Genomic DNA, 18562 nt, shown 5'->3' on the forward strand with positions numbered 1-18562 from the left:
TTGAGTATGAATGAGAGCCTCTGGATGCAAGGAAGCTTAAAATTCCCTTTCAAAAACTTGGTCCACTTGCATCAGCCCTCAGCAAAGTTTACTGAGGACCACAGTAAGTTGGAAAGGAAGCATGTTCACCTAATCAGTCAAGATTTAAAAATAGCCATGTCCCAATCTGAGCAATCAAGCCAAATACTCCACGGATTTCTAAAAGCATATCAATCTGGAATGCAGCGATACATTGTTCACATCATTGTAGCAGTAACCATGTTCCCACCTATCTAAATACACATCCAAGCACCCAGTTTCTGCAAGAAAGCAATAGGAAAGCAATGGTCTTTGATTTCCAGACAAAACAATAGTTAATTCAGCCATCCTCACACATCTAACTTGACTTGCACTTTCACAATTGTTGAAATAAGTACAGACCTACCTGTAATTTTATCTATGGTCTCTTCTGTTACATGATTCATCTGATGCACCCATTCACCATTGCATTTAAAGTAAATCTGTGTGGCTGGTGTTGCGTTGCAGATCAAGGTGACAGGTTTGTTTTTTACAATGTACACATCCTCTGGTTCAACCAGAAAATGAGGCAAGGATTCTGAAGAAGCCACAGGGATAGTTTCAAGCTGCGTTTCGGTGTATTCTGCATCTGAAGAAAAATGCATAGTTTTAAAATATGTACTTTTCTGTTTTTCATCCAAAATAAATAAGTCTTAAGTTTTGGATGCTGCTGGCAATATTTATTGCTCATCCATCTTTGTCCTGAGAAGCTAGTGAAGGTTACTTTTAAAGCCACTTCAGAGAAAAGTTAAAAGTCATTCACATTTGTGAGAGAGTGGCAATGATGTAAAAGCTAGAATGGATAAGGACATGTTTTCTTCCTTTAAAAAAACCATCAATTGACAGGATTTTCTCTTTATTTTTAAGCAACAAATTAACAGATAAATGTTCATTTTTATCAATACCAATTTCAACAAAAATGTTTTTCCCCGTTCTCGAATTATGGCCATTTAGGATAAGTCTGCAATTAAATTCAGTTTTGAAAAAGAGATTATCTGAGATTTTTCATTGATAGCATGATCTATAAAAGTAGTTATATAAAAATGGTAGGGGTCTAGACAGAGTAGTCATTTTTATTAGGCACCAATTTTAATAATTAAAATGTAATAGTGATTTCAACACTGCTACAGAAGCAAAGTCACACAACACATAAATCAGACTGATCAATTTGATTCATGTATATTACACAATTAATGAATGAGTTTGTACTACACAAAATATTAATGCATTTGATTTAGTTCAGGATAAACAGAAAAAACAAGTCAGATTCATTTATTGTTACAGAAATCCTTTAAAATTGTACTCTTTGAAAGTTGTTACATGAAGACTGATTTTTAATGAATGTGCAGTCCTATTAAAATAGCAAGAGCATTTCATATGATTATACCATCTTTTTCCAGTCTAATTTCAAGGTAATGAGGTTTAATTGAATTCTTATCTCTCAGTACAGTTGGGATAACACTTTATTGCCAGTAAATTCCACTGTATCAAAAAGCAAATTTCTATTATAACTGAAGCCTTTATTTTCAAGAATCATTTGGTTAATGATTAACTTGAAATTTCCAGTGTACCAAAATGCACAAGTAATAAAAGAGCTGATCAATTTTTGCCATTTCATTAAGATACCCAACAGAACTGGAAGGGGGAAAGCAATTCTCTTCAGCACTAGACATCCAAGGCAATCTTTAGTGAGTGACCAGCAATACTTTAAAATGTAAATCCATATCAAATATTAACCAGTGAAGGAACTTAAAGATGCAATTTATATAATTTTAATTAATATTTGCAATTATGTGTTATAATTTGAACTATGATAAATATATTTATTCATAAGGTTTCAACAGCATTTTTTATGTATTAAAATATGCTAATTTTTTTCCTGTATGGTGAAAGCCATAACTAACTTAGCAACTGAATCATCAGAATGGTGGAGAATCTCAGCAGCATTTGGGCTAAGCTGGAAATAGAAGTCATTATGGAGGTAGAAATATTGGGTCTTTGTGCTGGAGAGGACAGACTAGGAATCTCAACTTCAGGGCAAATTCATGCTGACGTTTTGAAGATGCAGTCCATTTCTAATGCATTCAATAAACTAGCAGGGCTTGACGTCATTGGCAAATAAATGGAGTTGTGCAAGAAGTCCAAAATAGTCACTTTAGTTGGATGAAATAATGGCTGATTCAATAATGCATGTCAGACAAGTAATCTGACAGCATAGCAATAGCAGAACATCCAGAGAGATCACTGATAGCAAGAATTGTTTCTCATCATTGAATCTAAGTCTATGGATGATATTGTCAAAAATAAGCATGAAATGATCAAGAGTATATTGATTGATCCATAGGAGATTTCCATGGAGAAAGCACAGGAATGGCAAGAGAAGTAATTTGTAGATAGTTACTTTATTAAATCTTTTTGGATGCGTTACATCACACCTCTTGGCCAAGTGGGATTTGAACCTGGACCTTCTGACCTAGACGCTAAACTGGCTTCATTTCTATAAAGTTAAAAATCACACTACACCAGGTTATAGTCCAACAGGTTTATTTGGGAGTACAAACTTTCAGAATGCTTTTGTCAGGTAGCTATTGGGGCAGGATCATAGGACTTAGAATTTATAGTAGAGATCAAAGTGCCATACAACTGATGCGATGTATTGAACAAACCTAGATTGCTGTCAAGTCTTTAATCACTTAGAATAGGTTTTGATTAATATGTAAATCCCAGAATTTCTTTCAAGTCGCAGACCTGAGATAATTTAAGGTTTTATAAAAATAAAGTAGCATCTCCGCTTAGACAATGCATTAAAGGTGTGAGGTTAGAGTCTGCCTGCATCCCAACCTTGAGTCAGATTGATTCTATTTAAAAAGTAGGAATTTAGAAAATGTCACATGGACTGAGACTACAGATTGTGTACTTTTTGAACAAAATAGAATGTATCTGCAAATGTAAATTCTTCCCATAGACTTATATGTGTGCGTGTGAGGGAGTGAGAGAGTGTGTGTGGGAGAGAGGGAGAGAATAGGAGTGTGTACGCGTGTGCATGCTTGATAGCATGTGTGCATGGGTGTAACAGAGTATATGCCTGTGAGAGGATGTGCATGCGAGTGTGTGCATGTGTGTCTGAGAGATAGCGTGTGTGTGCGTGTGTGTCTGAGAGATAGCGTGTGTGTGTGTGCGTGTGTGCTTGTGTGCGTGCGCGCGCGTGTGCGCGCGCGTGTCTGAGAGATAGCGTGCGTGTGTGCGCGTGTGCGTATACTGCAGTGGGATCACCCGCAGTGTGACATGAACCAAAGATCCCAGTTGCGGCCATCCTCAGGGGTACCGAACTTGGCTATCAGTCTCTGCACAGTGACATTGCATTGTTGATTATCCTGAAGTCCACCTTGGAGGACGGTCACTTGAAGATCTAAGACCGAATGTCCTCGATCATTGAAGTGTTCCTTCACTGGGAAGGAACGTCCCTGTCTGGTGATTGTTGTGTGGCGTCCATTCATCCGCTGTCACAGCTTAGTCTTACAGATATACCATGCCTCGGGGCATCCTTGCCTGCAGCGAATGAGATATCTCATACTCGTGTAAACACACTATCAAGCATACACATACACACACATTCTCTCCCTCACACAAATACACATAAGTCTATGGGGAGAATTTGCATTTGCAGTTACATTCTATTTACTTTAAAAGGCACGCAATCTGTGCGCAGTCAGTCAATGTGACATTTTATAAATTCCTACTTTGGAAATAGAACCAGTCTGACTCAAGGTTTGGATACAGGCAGACTCTGTTCTCACACCTTCAATGCATTGTTTGAGCTGAGATGTCATTCTTTTTTAATAAAACCTTACGTTTCCTCAGGACTATGACTTGAAAGAAGTTCTGGGATTTACATATTAATCAATTGAAACCTGCAACCCTATTCTAGGTCATTAAAGACTTAACAGCAATCTAGGTTTGTTCAATACATCGTATCAGTTGTGTGACACTTTGATCTTTTACTATAAATTCTGTGTCCTATGATCCTGCCCCACTAGCTACCTGATGAAGCAGCAGTGCTTAAAAAGCTTGTAATTCCAAATAAACCTATTGGACAATAATCTGTTGTTGTGTGATCTTTTAACTTTGTCCATCACAGTCTAACACCAGCACCTCCAGGTCATTTCAATTAGATAGCTAAACCTGAAACTTAGAAAGCATGTTCCAATTAAAGTAGACAATAGAGGAAAGGCTTTTCAATATAATGGCAATTGTTTCAATGTTGCATTGAGGTGAATATGGACAAGGAGAAATAATTCATAACATTACAACTATAAAGAATGGTGTTCGTAATTTTTTTTTTTTAAGAGGAGTGAAAATCTGATGGAGGGATTTCAAGCATGGTGGATTGAAGAGCTGTAACAGAGATTTGTAAAGCAACATATTTAAGGACATTGATGAGGAAAGGAAATTTCCAGTTGGCATGTTACTTTTCAAGGACAGAAAATGTCAAGAGTGGTTTATTTTGGGAGAGGGATCATGAGATCAGTTTTAAAGAGAACAGGGATTGTTTCAAAAGAGGGGGAACCATTTAAAAAGTCAGCCAACATGAAGGCTAGAAAGGCAATTTTTGTGGTCAGATGATTAGTGGAAATGGCTTGAGGGAGCAGGAGTGAGTGTCATGTGTATGATGAGCTAAAAGTAAACAAGACAAGCAATGGAAGTAAAAACTTATGTAAGAAATGATCAAGCAAAACAAATATACTGCGCTGTTGTTGGCTTTTTAAAAAGTTAAGCAAAAATGAACAAAAATGTATCTACTCATGTGATAACTTTGCATACTGGTCGATTTTATATTGCTCTAACTGGCTATTACAACATGCCAAAACAGCGGCATGCAGGTTTCCACCATCGGTTTGTGATGCTTTGATTGCATCAATTCATCAATGTAAAGTACAAGTCCAGAAAAAGAACGCACTGAACCCTTTCAAATATGTTTCATGTATGCATTTAACTGTTAATGAAAAATAAATGTTCTGAGACTGATGGGAGATATATATCACCTTCCGTCATAACACAAAGTCAGTGTGATTATATTTGGCATGCACCAGCATGGAAAATAAATTAGGTGTGTCTCACAGAACATAACACTTTTTATGTTCTTCTGAGTATAATATTTTTACTGCACATGAAATAAGAATGTGCTGATTTAAAGTTTTAATTAAACTTTTGCTACTAAATCAAGAATATTTAATATGTGCAAAACAAAATTCACAAGAGATAATCACAGTGGCTTACAGTGAATTGATTAATGACAGCCCTGAAAACTGTTGCATTGGACAAACTGGGCTTCAGATATTATTAGAGTTATTTTCATCATCATTAGCCTTGTCAAAAAAATGTGCTTGCTGTATGATGTAAATGGAATTGTGCTAGTGTTCATGTGCTTGCTTATTTGAATTCTCATTGCTGAAGTAATTGGCTTAATACATGTGTAAACTGATGTACACAGCCTTTAAAAAGTGAATGTTTGGGCAACACTTCAGTAGATTTGTGCACAAGCCACAAAGAGAATAATCAATCATTAGTCTTTCATGGCACACTATTATACCTCCTCTGCATGTCTTCATCATTATTGTGTAGATTATTACTATCCAGGCCAGAGGGAGATGACCATTGCATTAAACCAGAGAAAGGAATTCAAAACTTCACTCATTCAGACCTCAATGCTCTATGGATGACAACAAATGCAGGATGCACAGACACCTGCCACCAAGGCAGTTTAAAACACTCATTAGGAAGGTCACTAAGCGTCAACCTCTCATCCTTAAGACTGCAGAACAGTGAGCAAAACATTCCAAATCTTGTAGAAGATTAGTATCTCAATGCACCTGTCTTATTGCTTTCTTGCCCACTTAGAGTCATGGAGTCAGAGATGTACACCACGGAAACAGACCCTTCAGTCCAACTCGTCCACGCCATCCAGATATCCCAACCCAATCTAGTCCCACCTGCCAGCACCCGGCTCATATCCCTTCAAACCCTTCCTATTCATATACCTATCCAGATGCCTTTTAAATGTTGCAATTGTACCAGCCTCCACCACTTCCTCTGGCTGCTCATTCTATACACGTACCACCCTCTTTGTGAAAACGATCCCCCCCAGGTCTCTTTTATATCTTTCCCCCCTCACCCTAAATCTATTTCCCTCCCCCATCCCAGGGAAAAGACATTGTCTATTTATCCTATCCATGCCCCTCAATTTTGTAAGCTTCTACAGGGTCAGCCCTCAGCCTCCAATGCTTCACGGTAAACAGACCAAGTCTATTCAACCTCTCCTTATAGCTCAAATCCTCCAAATCTGGCAACATCCTTGAAAGGGTTCTGAAAAGATTTACAAGTTTCACAATATCTAACTGATAGGAAGGAGACTAGATTTGCACACGATATTCCAACAGTGGCCTAACCAATGTCCTGTACAGCCGTAACATGACCTACCAACTCTGACCAATAAAGGAAAGCATACCAATCACTTTTTTTACTATCCTATCTACCTGTGACTCCACTTTCAAGGAGCTATGAACCTACATTTCAAGGTCTCTTTGTTCAGCAACACTCTAGGACCTTACCATTAAGTGGAAAAGTCCTGCTAAGATTTGCTTTCCCAAAATGCAGCACCTTGCATTTATCTGAATTAAACTCCATCTGCCACTTCTCAGCCCATTGGCCCATCTGGTCAAGATCCTGTTGTAATCTGTGGTAACCTTCTTTGCTGTCCACGACACCTCCAATTTTCGTGTCATCTGCAAACTTACTAACTATATCTCTTTTATAAATGATTTGGATGTGAGCATAAATGACTAAAAGTAGTGGACCCAGCACCGATCCTTGTGACACAGGTCTCCAGTCTGAAAAACAATCCTCCATCACCACCCTCTCTCTTCTACCTTTGAGCCAGTTCTGTATCCAAATGGTTAGCTCTCCCTGTATTCTGCGAGATCTAACCTTGCTAACCAGTCTCCCATGGGGAACCTTGTCAAATGCCTTACTGAAGTCCATATTGGCCACAACTACCGCTTTGCTCTCATCAATCCTCTTTGTTACTTCTTCACAAAACTCAATCAAGTTTGTGAGACATGATTTCCCACGCACAAAGCCATGTTGACGATCCCTAATCAGTCCTTGCCTTTCCAAATACATGTACATCCTGTCCCTCCAACAGCTTGTCCACCACCAACATCAGGCTCACTGGTCTATTGTTCCCTGTCTTGTCCTTACCAGCTTTCTTAAACAGTGGCACCACGTTAGCCAACCTCCCGTCTTCCGGAACCTCAACTATTGATGATACACATATTGCAGTGAGGCCCTGAAATCACCTCTCTAGCTTCCCACAGAGTTCTAGGGTATACTTGATGAGGTCATGGGGATTTATCCACCTTTATGCATTTCAAGACATCCAGCACTTCATCCTTTGTAATATGTCACCATCTAATTCTTTACATTCTATATCTTCCACGTCCTTTTCCACAGTAAACACTGATGCAAATATACTTGTTTCGTAACTCCTCCATCTCCTGTGACTCCACACAAAGGTTGCCTTGCTGATCTTTGAGGAGCCCTATTCTCTACCTAGTTACCCTTTTGTCCTTAATATCTTTGTAAAAACTCTTAATAGTTTTATCCTTAACTGTATTTGCCAAAGCTATCTCATGTCCCCCTTTTGCCCTCCTGACTCCCCCCTTATGTATACTCCTACTGCCTTTATACTCTAAGGATTCACTAGATCTATCCTGTCGATACCTGACATATGCTTCCTCCTTTTTCTTAACCAAACCCTCAATATCTTTAGTCACCCAGCATTCCCTATACCTACCAACCTTTCCTTTCACCCTAACAGGAATATATTTTCTCTGGACTCTCGTTATCCTATTTTGTAGTCATCCCTTTACCCACGAACATCTGCCCCCAATCAGCTTTTGAAAGTTCTTGCTTAATACCGTCAAAATTGGCCTTTCTCCAATTTAGAACTTCAACTTTTAGATCTGCTCTATCCTTTTCCATCACTATTTTAAATCTAATAGAATTATGGTTGCTGGCCCCAAAGTGCTCCCCCACTGACACCTCAGTCACCTGCCCTGGCTCATTTCCCGAGAGTAGGTCACGTATCTCTCCACGCTTCAGGCTCTCTGCCTTTATTCCTGATGAAGGGCTTTTGCCCGCAACGTCGATTTTGCCTGTCCTCGGATGCTACCTGAATTGCTGTGCTCTTCCAGAACCACTGATCCAGAATCTGGTTTCCAGCATCTGCAGTCATTGTTTTTACCACATTTTGCACCTTCTCTAGTAGGTACATCCACATACTGAATCAGAAAGTGTTCTTGTACACACAAATTCCTCTCCATCTAAACCCTTAACACTGTGACAGTCCTGGTCTATGTTTGGAAAGTTAAAATCCCCTACCATAACCATTCTATTATTCTTACAGATAGCTGAGATCTCTTTACAAGATTTTTCTCAATTTTCCTCTGACTATTAGGGGGTCTACAATACAATCCCAGTAAGGTGATCATCCCTTTCTTATTTCTCAGTTCCACCCAAGTAACTTCCCTGGATTTATTATCAGGATTATCCTCCCTCAGTACAGCTGTAATGCTATCCCTTATCAAAAATGCCACTCCCTCTCCTCTCATGCCTCCCTTTCTATCTTTCCTGTAGCATTTGTATCCTGCCAGTCCTACCCATCCCTGAGCCATGTTTCCATAATTACTAAGATATCCCAGTCCCATGTTCCTAACCATGCTGAGTTCATCTGCCTTCCCTGTTAGGCCCCTCACATTGAAATAAATGCAGTTTAATTTATCAGTCCTACCTTGTTCTCTGCTTTGTCCCTGCCTGCCCTGTTTGACTCGCTTCTGTTCTCAACTGTACCAGTCTCAGATTGATCTCTTTCTTCACTATCTGCCTGGGTCCTCTCTCTCTCCCCCCCCCCCCCCTCATCACCACACCTCACTACTTTAAATCCTCCTGAGCAGCTTGACCAAATCTTCCTGCCAGTATATTAGTCCCCTTCCATGCACAAGTGAAAACACACACTTTCTTCAATCGATTCTGGTTTCATCCCTCTCTAGAGAATTGAATATACAATCTTAGCTTCCTTTTCAGTGCTGTGCTGTTGGAGATGGAGTCTTACAGTTGAAATGTTAAACAGAGACCATGTCTATTTGATAAGGATGATATAACTGATCCCAGGGCACTAACCAGAAATAGAACAAGGGAGTCCTTGTACAGGAGTAAAGTAATCAGGTGCTTATGGGACTGAACTAACAATTCAGAGAGCATGAGTTCAAATTGAGAGTTTGTCAAATTGTGGACATTTGAGAAATGCATAAATATTCCTGGTAATACAACACTACAGTGGGGGCATTCTTGTTAACAGTAATTTCAGCTGATTGAAGATTCACAATATCTTCACTATCTGGGTTTCTTGTTAGCTGTAAACAGTGTGAAAACAGCTTATTGGAGCAGCTTGATTACTTGACATTTCCTGAAAATAGCAGATATTTTAAATCACTAAGTACTAGATAAGAAGTTCAATACATTTCAAGCAATGCCTTGATAATTGGCTGTTACGGTAGTGACAAATTGTTCACACCATTTGCTTAATATAGGTGACTGTAATAAGTGTGGATTGTGAAAGTGGTGGCGACTGTAATATGAAGTTCCAGTGTAGTGATATCAAGCTGCAAATTTATATCTTGACAAATGCAAAAAACACTCAACACTTTTCAAATATTGTGAAAAAACTTTCAGAAATCTATGTATCAGATGGTTTTGATCTATCATATTATTATTAACAAGAATGAGGCTTGAGGAAGATAAAGATCACTGAAGTACCTCTCAAACCATTCCCACTTATCTCTAGCCTGCTGTCGTTTTGGAGCAGACCAGGAAATAAACACCTGCCTGAAACAGATGGAAGCCTAATTAATCTTGAAAATCAGAATCCTATGATATAGAGCGGAATCCAATTCCATTTTGTTATGCAAACAGACATATATTGAAAAGCATAGTCAGAATTAGGATCTGGCTGAAAACCTCAACATGAATGCTACAGCATAAATTAACTCTGATTCCTTCAATTGCTAAATTACAATGAGTCATTTACCTGAGGAGAGAAGACTATGCTCCAGTTTCAAACAGGTGAAAATAAAGTCAAACTGAAACATCACAGGAAACTGAGAGTTGATTGGCTGGTGAGTATTGTAGCTTTGTTTCCCTTTCTTCAAATTTAGACAACTTTCCTAACAGCTCGGTTTTAAAAAATGTAATTTTTTATAAAAGAAAGTTAAGTGATATATTAAGGCATAGTTAGTAAATTTGCAGATGACATCGAAATTCGGAGGTGTAGTGGACAGTGAAGGAGGTTACCTCAGATTCCTGAAGAAGGGCTTATGCCCGAAACGTCGATTCTCCTGTTCCCTGGATGCTGCCTGACCTGCTGCGCTTTTCCAGCAACACATTTTCAGCTCTGATCTCCAGCATCTGCAAACCTCACTTTCTACCTCAGATTACCACAGATCTTGATCAGACGGTTTAATTTAGATAAACATAAAGTGCTGCATTTTGGGAAAGCAAATCAGAGCAGGACTTATACAGTTAACGGTAAAGTCCTGGGGAGTGTTGCTGAACAAAGAGACCTTAGAGTGCAGGTTCATAGTCACAGATAGATAGAACAGTGAAGGCGGCATCTAGTATGCTTTCCTTTGTTTGTCAGAGCATTGAGTATCAGAGTTGGGAGGTCATGTTGCAGCTGTACAGGACATTAGTTAGGCCACATTTGGAATAGTATGTGCAATTCTGGTCTCCCTACTATTGGAAGGATGTTGTGAAACTGGAAAGGGTTCAGAAAAGATTCACAAGCATGTTGCCAGGGTTGAAGGGCTTGAGCTTTAGGGACAGGGAGAATAGGCTGGGGCTGTTTTCCCTTGAGTGTCAGAGGCTGAGGGCTGACCTTACAGAGGTTTATAATATCATAAGGGGCATGGACAAGCTAAATAAACAAGGTATCTTCCTTGGGGTAGGAAAATCCAGAATTAGAGGACATAGGTTTAGGGTGAGAATGGATTTATATGACAAATATTTCACACAAAGAATGGTGCATGCGCTGCCAGAGGAAGTGGTGAAGGCTGGTACAATTACAACATACAAAAGGCATCTGGATGAGTATATGAACAGGAAGGGTTTAGAAGGAAATGGGCCAAATGCTGGCAAATGGGACAAGATTAATTTAGGATATCTGGTTGGTATGGATGAGTTGGATTGAAGGGTCTGTTTCCGTCTGTACATCTCTATGACTCTATAATGCAATCACTTTTTCTACATTAAAGGGATGTCCACAGAAGTGAAGCGAGTAGTTGATGAGTTTTTTTTCCAAAAACGTTCATTATAATGAACAAAGGTTAATATAGTTACAGAATGCCAGTAAAGCTCTCAGCTGAAGTGTACATCTGTGCTTTGAGGGATTTCCAGAATGTTTTCTCTACTCTATGTAACCATATGCACAAGAGGTATTATTGGTTACAGCAGCTTGTGGTCTTAGATACAGTTCATATAACTGCAGTCATAGAAGAGTTTATAGAATCCCTACAGTGTAGAAAGCCATTTGGCCCATCAAGTCCACAAAGACCCTCCAAACAGGATCTGTAACCCTGCATTTCCTATGGCTAATCAACCTAGCCTGCACCATCCCTGAACACATTAGCATTGACAATTTAGCATGGCTAATCCACCTAAACTGCACATCTTTGGACGAAGAGAGGAAACCGGAGCACCCAGAGGAAATCCACGGAGACACAGGGAGAATGTCTGCTTAGAGATTGCACAGTCACCTGAGGGTGAAATTAAACCTGTGTTTGGCACTGAGAGGCAGCAGTGCTAACCACTGAGCCACCATGTCGCCATTTTCTTCTGGGACAATTTGCTATGTGATTGGGAACAGCTTAAACTAACTTAAAGGTGTGGAAACCAAAAGGCAATATGAAAGAAAACCAATGTGCATGGAATACGGAGGGAATTTGGGAAATAGTGGCCCCAATTTTTCAATGGCCAGGTAATTGTCTCTGAAGTAAAAGTGGAAGTTATGCGTCAGAAACTAAATGCAGCATACTATGAAGGGATTGCCGAGGGAAATTGAGGATTCAATTGGACAATTCCCCTACACCCGGCACCCTCCAAAATAGCCATTTAAATCAGTGAATTTGGAGGGTTCCACTGCAGTTAAGTAAATAGTCACTCAGGAAGAGTTAGACTAAAATATAGTCTAACATGATTAAATATTCAACTAACTCTTAACTGAGCACACATTCCAACTGCATCTCTCACAAACTCCTTACACTATCCCAGACCTAAACTGACAACCTCGCTCCCCTCAGCGGCTAACACTTCCTTCCCACCATTGGACCCAACACTCACCCTGGCCTGACACCATTCCCTGGGCCTCCCTCTTCAGGACCTGCACCTTTACCCTATGCCTCCAGATCCAGTATCTCCCACCCACCACCCCCATAACTGACACTCTGCACCAACCCACCTACTACCATACCCATTTGACACCCTTCTTACCTGGCAACTTACTCCCTGTCCACCTGGCACCCTAACCTCATAAGTACACATTTATCCTTTCAGAAGTTGTCAAAATGGATACCTGTGATGCGGGATATGTAAATCTCAAAAGAAGGCAACAAACCTCTTTGAGAAAACAAACGGTGTGGTTTGTCTTCCCCTGACCATCTTACACTACAAGGGATGTCAGATTTGAAATATGGATTTGTATTTCTTCTGAAGTAGAACTTGCACAAGATAATATTTTCCACCTGTGACTGGCATCTGATCAACTTGTAATTGATGCTCTACCATGGGTAGATCCTGCCTCTGAGCAATCCCTAAAGAACACACAGTATCTGAGCTGGTGGCTGCATGTGTGAGTTTCTGAGAGTGTTTATTCATCAACAGGCTCAATCTTCTGAAATTCCTTGCTGCTATATCACTGCCTACTCAAGTTATAGGTCTCGAGTACCTTAAAGGAAAAATGCATAATTTGAGAGAGTATGGAGAAAATGTAAGGCATGCTTGCACCAATTGCAACTTGTGAATGAAAAAATAGTTATGGGGTAAGGGTCAAGTTGGATGCAAGAAAGAAGATTAGGTGTACAAATGCTATAATTTGCTATAGTTTGAGCCCTCTTCAGTCATAGTGGCTCCAATGTTATCAAGCCATGCCATAAGAGTGAGGACATGCAGTTATGTGTTCCAGCCTTCAAGAACATTCTAATTTTCTTGCAAGAGAAAAGGTATTGTGTCAGTGAGTTTGGTTGGGGTATCTGCCATGGTTGAGTAGCTGGCAATGATTCGAAGCTAGGAGAAAGTGAGGACTGCAGATGCTGGACAGTCACAGTCAAAAGGTGTGGGACTGGAAGAGCACAGCAGATCAGGCAGCATCTGAGGAGCAGGAATCCTGATGAAAGGCTTTTGCCCAAAACGTTGACTGTCCTGCTTCTCAGAAGCTGCCTGATCTGTTGTACTCTTCCAGCACCACACTTTTCAATAATGATTAGAAGCTGTGTGGTGTGGGTGTAAGGCTTGGAGCAATGCTACATGTCTAGGGATGAAATGAAGTTATGGATGGAAGGTATGATTTGTGGTGGATGGATATTGCTACTCAGATGGCAAATTGAGCATTGTTTGAATTTAGTTGTTTCAATGTAAGGATAGATTTAGAGACTTAATCATTTTCCTTAACCACTTGTGTAAGGCTATTTATTTTAATTCAACACTCCATTCAGGTCATCAAGGCTAGAATGCTGGCATCAACCAAGATTGCCATCTGCACCTACTGGCTTTACAGTATCTGTTAGGAAAGCTGCCTGGTCCTCTATTGAAAGAGGATAAAGATGTCTATTTCTCCAATTTAATGATTCAACCAAGGGATCCAAGACTGCACTGGAGAATCTTGGAATCCACCTTTGCCTTGTTGTATCATTATTTGTCATATTTCCTGTTTAGACATTCTCTTGCAGTCTCTTCCTGGAAGTCTTCTTCAAGTGGGCAAACTGGCTTAAGTAGTGAAGTTTAGTTTCAAGCAGTGCTCGCCTCATATGAATCTGAGCATGCAAACTCTCAACAGCGTGTTTATGACTGATTTCACACCACAATCATAGGGATAAGCAGGCAGCACAACATTCGGGTGCTGACTGCATCAGAAGAAATGGGCATAATTTAATTATACATGATTCTCACACACATTCTGCAAATTATCTTGAACGTAAAGTTAGGGCAATACTTATTTAAAAAGTTAAAAATATTGAGCATATTCAAGAATAAAGAATTTCCACTTACAATTCCCTTGTACCCCAAGAATGAGGATTAGTAGTATTGGGAGCATGTCTGCATTCCTAGTCTTGGACTAATGATTCAGTTCAACCTTGAAAAGCATATACCCATTCTAGACTGTGGGATGACCCAGGCGAACTTCCTGGATTTGTCCTAATCTTAACCTGGATACTGTTGGACTTTCCCAACTTTTATTAGGGGAGAGGAAGTGAATAGGAGCGGAGGATTGAAATCACAGCAGACTTAACTGTACCTTTGTGGAGATTTTGTAAAAACAGTCCAACATTTGTGCCATAGGTGGCTCATAATAGTGAAACATGCTGACTGGGCACTTTTGCGGTTAATTCAGTACTGCTGAGACTTTCTCCTGTAGGTGTACCTATGTCCCAGGTAGTCCAAGGCAGCAACTCACCAACTTACCCAATACAATTAGGGATGGGCAATAAATGCTGGTCTAGTCAGTGATGCCAACATCCCAAATACTATTTTTTTTTGAACAAGAGGGTTGAAATTGTTCTAACCCATGAAATAGGCTCATGGTAAATCAGCAAACTGTTACAAATGTCTGTTGATCTCATAAATAATGCTAAAATTCTTAATTTCAAGCTAAGCAAGGAAAGAAATTTCTCTAAATGAGCTGCTGATTCACTATAACCGGTGACTGCGATAAGCATGTTGTTAGGAGAGACCAATTCCATCCTTATTAGAATGGCTGTTTAATCTTATTATCCGCATTACACCATTTCACCACTATGAGCCTCTTCTGGCCCTGAATCACTCCTACATTAGTCCAAGACTAGAAATGCAGACATGCTCCCAATACTACTAATCCTCATTCTTGGGGTACAAGGGAATTGTAAGTGGAAATTCTTTATTCTTGAACATGGTCAATATTTTTAACTTTTTAAAATAAGTATTGCCCTAACTTTACGTTCAAGATAATTTGCATTGAATTGTCCAGCATTTTCTGCTCAGGCCTCCTGGTAAATAGTATTGTTGTGTCCCAATGATGTCTTCAGGATTTGGCCTATTATGTGAAATTCTGTCTGTCATAGAGTTACACAGCGCAGAAACAGACCCTTCGGTTCAACCAGTTCATGCTGAACATAATTCCAAACTAAACTAGCCTCAACTACCTACTCCTGGCCCATATCCCTCTAAACCTTTCCTACTCATGTACTTATCTAAGTGTCTTTCAAATGTTGGAACTATGTCCGCATTCACCACTTCCTCTATGTGCAATCAACACGCAAATAACCCTGTGTAAAAGAAATTGCCTTTGCGTCCTTTTAATTTTTTTCCTTTCTCTTAAAAGTATACCCCATAGTCTTGAAATTCCCCCATCCTAGAGAAATGACACCTATTATTAACCTTACCTATATCTCTCAAGATCTTATAAACCTTGAAGGTCACCTCTCAATCTCCTATGCTCCAATGAAAAGGTCTCAGCTTATCGAGCCTTTCTTTATCCAATCATTTTGCTCAACTAAGCAAATTAAAATTTGGTCTCTCCTCTTGATTCTTTCAGGAGAAGGGGGAACTGATTAAAAAAACCAAAATAAACAGGAGGGTCAGAGGTTCTGTTCACTCAGAGCTGGCTCTGAGGGAGCTGAAAGAAAAAAATATGGTGAGGGAAATCCAAGCAGATTCAGGAGTGAAAGTAATGTGGGAGAGCTTAACTACCCCAACTGTCTAGTTCCAATTATTCAGTGGAGTTAAAATCACCACAAAGTGGTTGTGCTGGTTGTTATATTCCACTTGATGTCATATTTGAATTATGCCAGCTTTCAGCTCTTGCATTGCAGCCAATTTGGCTATAGATGCAGCCCTATCCACTGTAAAAGCTGCAACTGCTCAACATTTTTTATGCCACTAGAACTTTCCAGACTGCTTTGGGGAGATATAAATTGGATAAGGCAGTCGTAGTCCATCCCCTCGTGAAGCAGGTAACAGGTGCTCTTTTGATGCCCCATTCACTTAGGCCTCTCAACTCATTTCGGCCCCATATGGACACAGCAAAGCAGAAAATACAAGTCACTGAGGTCCTCAGGTTCAGTGCATCTATGGCACTCATGTGGCATGAAGGGCACCATATGAACTCCCACTAAAATAAATCAACAGAAAATCTTCTCATTCAGTATCCAGCTGGTGTGTGATACCAGCTGCATTATTCTTGATATAAATACATACTATCCAGGATGCTATCTTTAACACTTGCGGGCTGCAGCAGTTTATCAGTTCAGCTTTATTCAGCCAGAGGCATGTATCTGGATGATTGCTTAGTGATCAGGGTTATTCTCTACTTATGATTGAGAACTTCACTCCCCCAACCAAGAATAGCAGAGAACAGGGACAATAAAGAACTTGGGACAACCAGAAATCTAATTGAAGAGATGATCTGAATAGCAAAGTCTCCTTTCAAATGTCTGGATCGATCAGGGAGAGTACTAGAGTACGGCACAGCTGGGGTCTTCAGAATTATAATGGACAGCTGCCTGCTGGTCGCATGTGTTATTTGTAGAGCATTGATTTGTTTTTTCTAGATAAGGCAAAAGAAGTAAAAATATTTCTCTCTCATAGTCATAACAGAATGGATGTAGGAAATATTGAGGGGTGCCACTGTTTGTGGAAGAAGGCAGAAATGACAATGTCTTATGAAGCTTCCTCTTCTCCACATTTCAGAGTTAATCCTTTATTGTCCAAAAGAACCACAGAAAGATATCTGTGAATTTTGTAGTTTTGCCCTTGCAGTCATGGAAAAGTGTGCACCCTTCAGATATTGTTGCAGTTTGATGTCTATGCTGTCAGAAATTCCAAAGTTGCCTGCTCATTGGAGTTAAAAACAATGACTGCAGATGCTGGAAACCAGCTTCTGGATCAGTGGTGCTGGAAGAGCACAGCAATTCGGGCAGCAACCGAGGACAGGCAAAATCGACGTTTCGGGCAAAAGCCCTTCATCAGGAATAAAGGCAGAGAGCCTGAAGCATGGAGAGATAAGCTAGAGGAGGGTGGGGGTGAGGATAGAGTAGCATAGAGTCAGGGCAGAGGAAATGACCTGGGAGTTGCAGTGGGAGAGTGCTAGAGGGGTCATTTCCTCTGCACTGATTCTATGCTACTCTATCCCCACCCCCACCAGCTTATCTCTCCACGCTTCAGGATCTCTGCCTTTATTCCTGATGAAGGGCTTTTGCCCGAAACGTCGATTTTGCCTGTCCTCGGATGCTGCCTGAATTGCTGTGCTCTTCCAGCACCACTGCTTATTGGAGTAGCAATAGCAATTTCAGCTTTACAGGTACACTGTTTTCCCTTCCCTCTCAGTGAGGTCATGTTGCAGCTGTACAGGACATTGGTTCAGCCACTGTTGGAATATTGTGTGCAATTCTGGTCTCCTTCCTATCAGAAAGATGTGGTGAAACTTGAAAGGGTTCAGAAAAGATTTACAAGGATGTTGCCAGGGTTGGAGGATTTGAGCTGTAGGGAGAGGCTGAACAGGCTGGGGCTGTTTACCCTGGAGCGTCGGAGGCTGAGGGGTGACCTTATAGAGGTTTACAAAATTATGATAGGGTAAATAGACAAACTCTTTTCCCTGGGGTCGGGGAGTCCAGAATTAGAGGGCATGGGTTTAGGGTGAGAGAGGAAAGTTATAAAAGAGACCTACAGGGCAACTTTTTCACACAGAGGGTGGTACATGTATGGAATGAGCTGCCAGAGGAAGTGGTAGAGGCTGGTACAATTGCAACATTTAAGAGGCATTTGGATGGGTATATGAATAGGAAGGGTTTGGAGGGATATGGGCCGGGTGCTGGCAGGTGGGACTAGATTGGGTTGGGATATCTGGTCGGCACGGACGGGTTGGACAGAAGGGTCTGTTTCCATGCTGTATATCTCTATTACTCTATTTAATGGACTGTGGCTCCTGGCCTGCCCAGAATAGAAAATTAGCTTAGTCCTCAGGAATTTGTTCAGGGCTACCTCAGGAAAAAATCAGGAGCTGGAATTTGAGCCATACAGCACATTAGCAGCAAACACAAAAGATTTATCATATAATATTGCCTATTATTTAACTGTTCCATCTAAAATAAAAATAATCACGTCAGATAAGCCCACTGCTTGATAACTCAATTTGAAAAGGCATAAT

The 18562-nt window shown here is 40.3% G+C and overlaps 1 protein-coding gene across 1 annotated transcript in view; it reads right to left on the reverse strand.

Moving 5' to 3' along the window:
- unc5a (unc-5 netrin receptor A) overlaps nt 1-18562 on the reverse strand; it is a 627961-nt gene that overhangs the window by 285668 nt on the left and 323731 nt on the right. Inside the window, exon 2 of the mRNA XM_087995374.1 lies at nt 425-646. Within this exon, the coding sequence (XP_087851500.1) occupies nt 425-646 (222 nt within the window). The remainder of the gene's footprint in view (nt 1-424; nt 647-18562) is intronic.

Source organism: Chiloscyllium plagiosum, unplaced genomic scaffold (genome assembly GCF_037043375.1).
Source record: "Chiloscyllium plagiosum isolate Xiang-an unplaced genomic scaffold, Cpla_swu_hap1 HiC_scaffold_16, whole genome shotgun sequence".
NCBI classification, from domain to species: Eukaryota; Metazoa; Chordata; class Chondrichthyes; order Orectolobiformes; family Hemiscylliidae; genus Chiloscyllium; species Chiloscyllium plagiosum.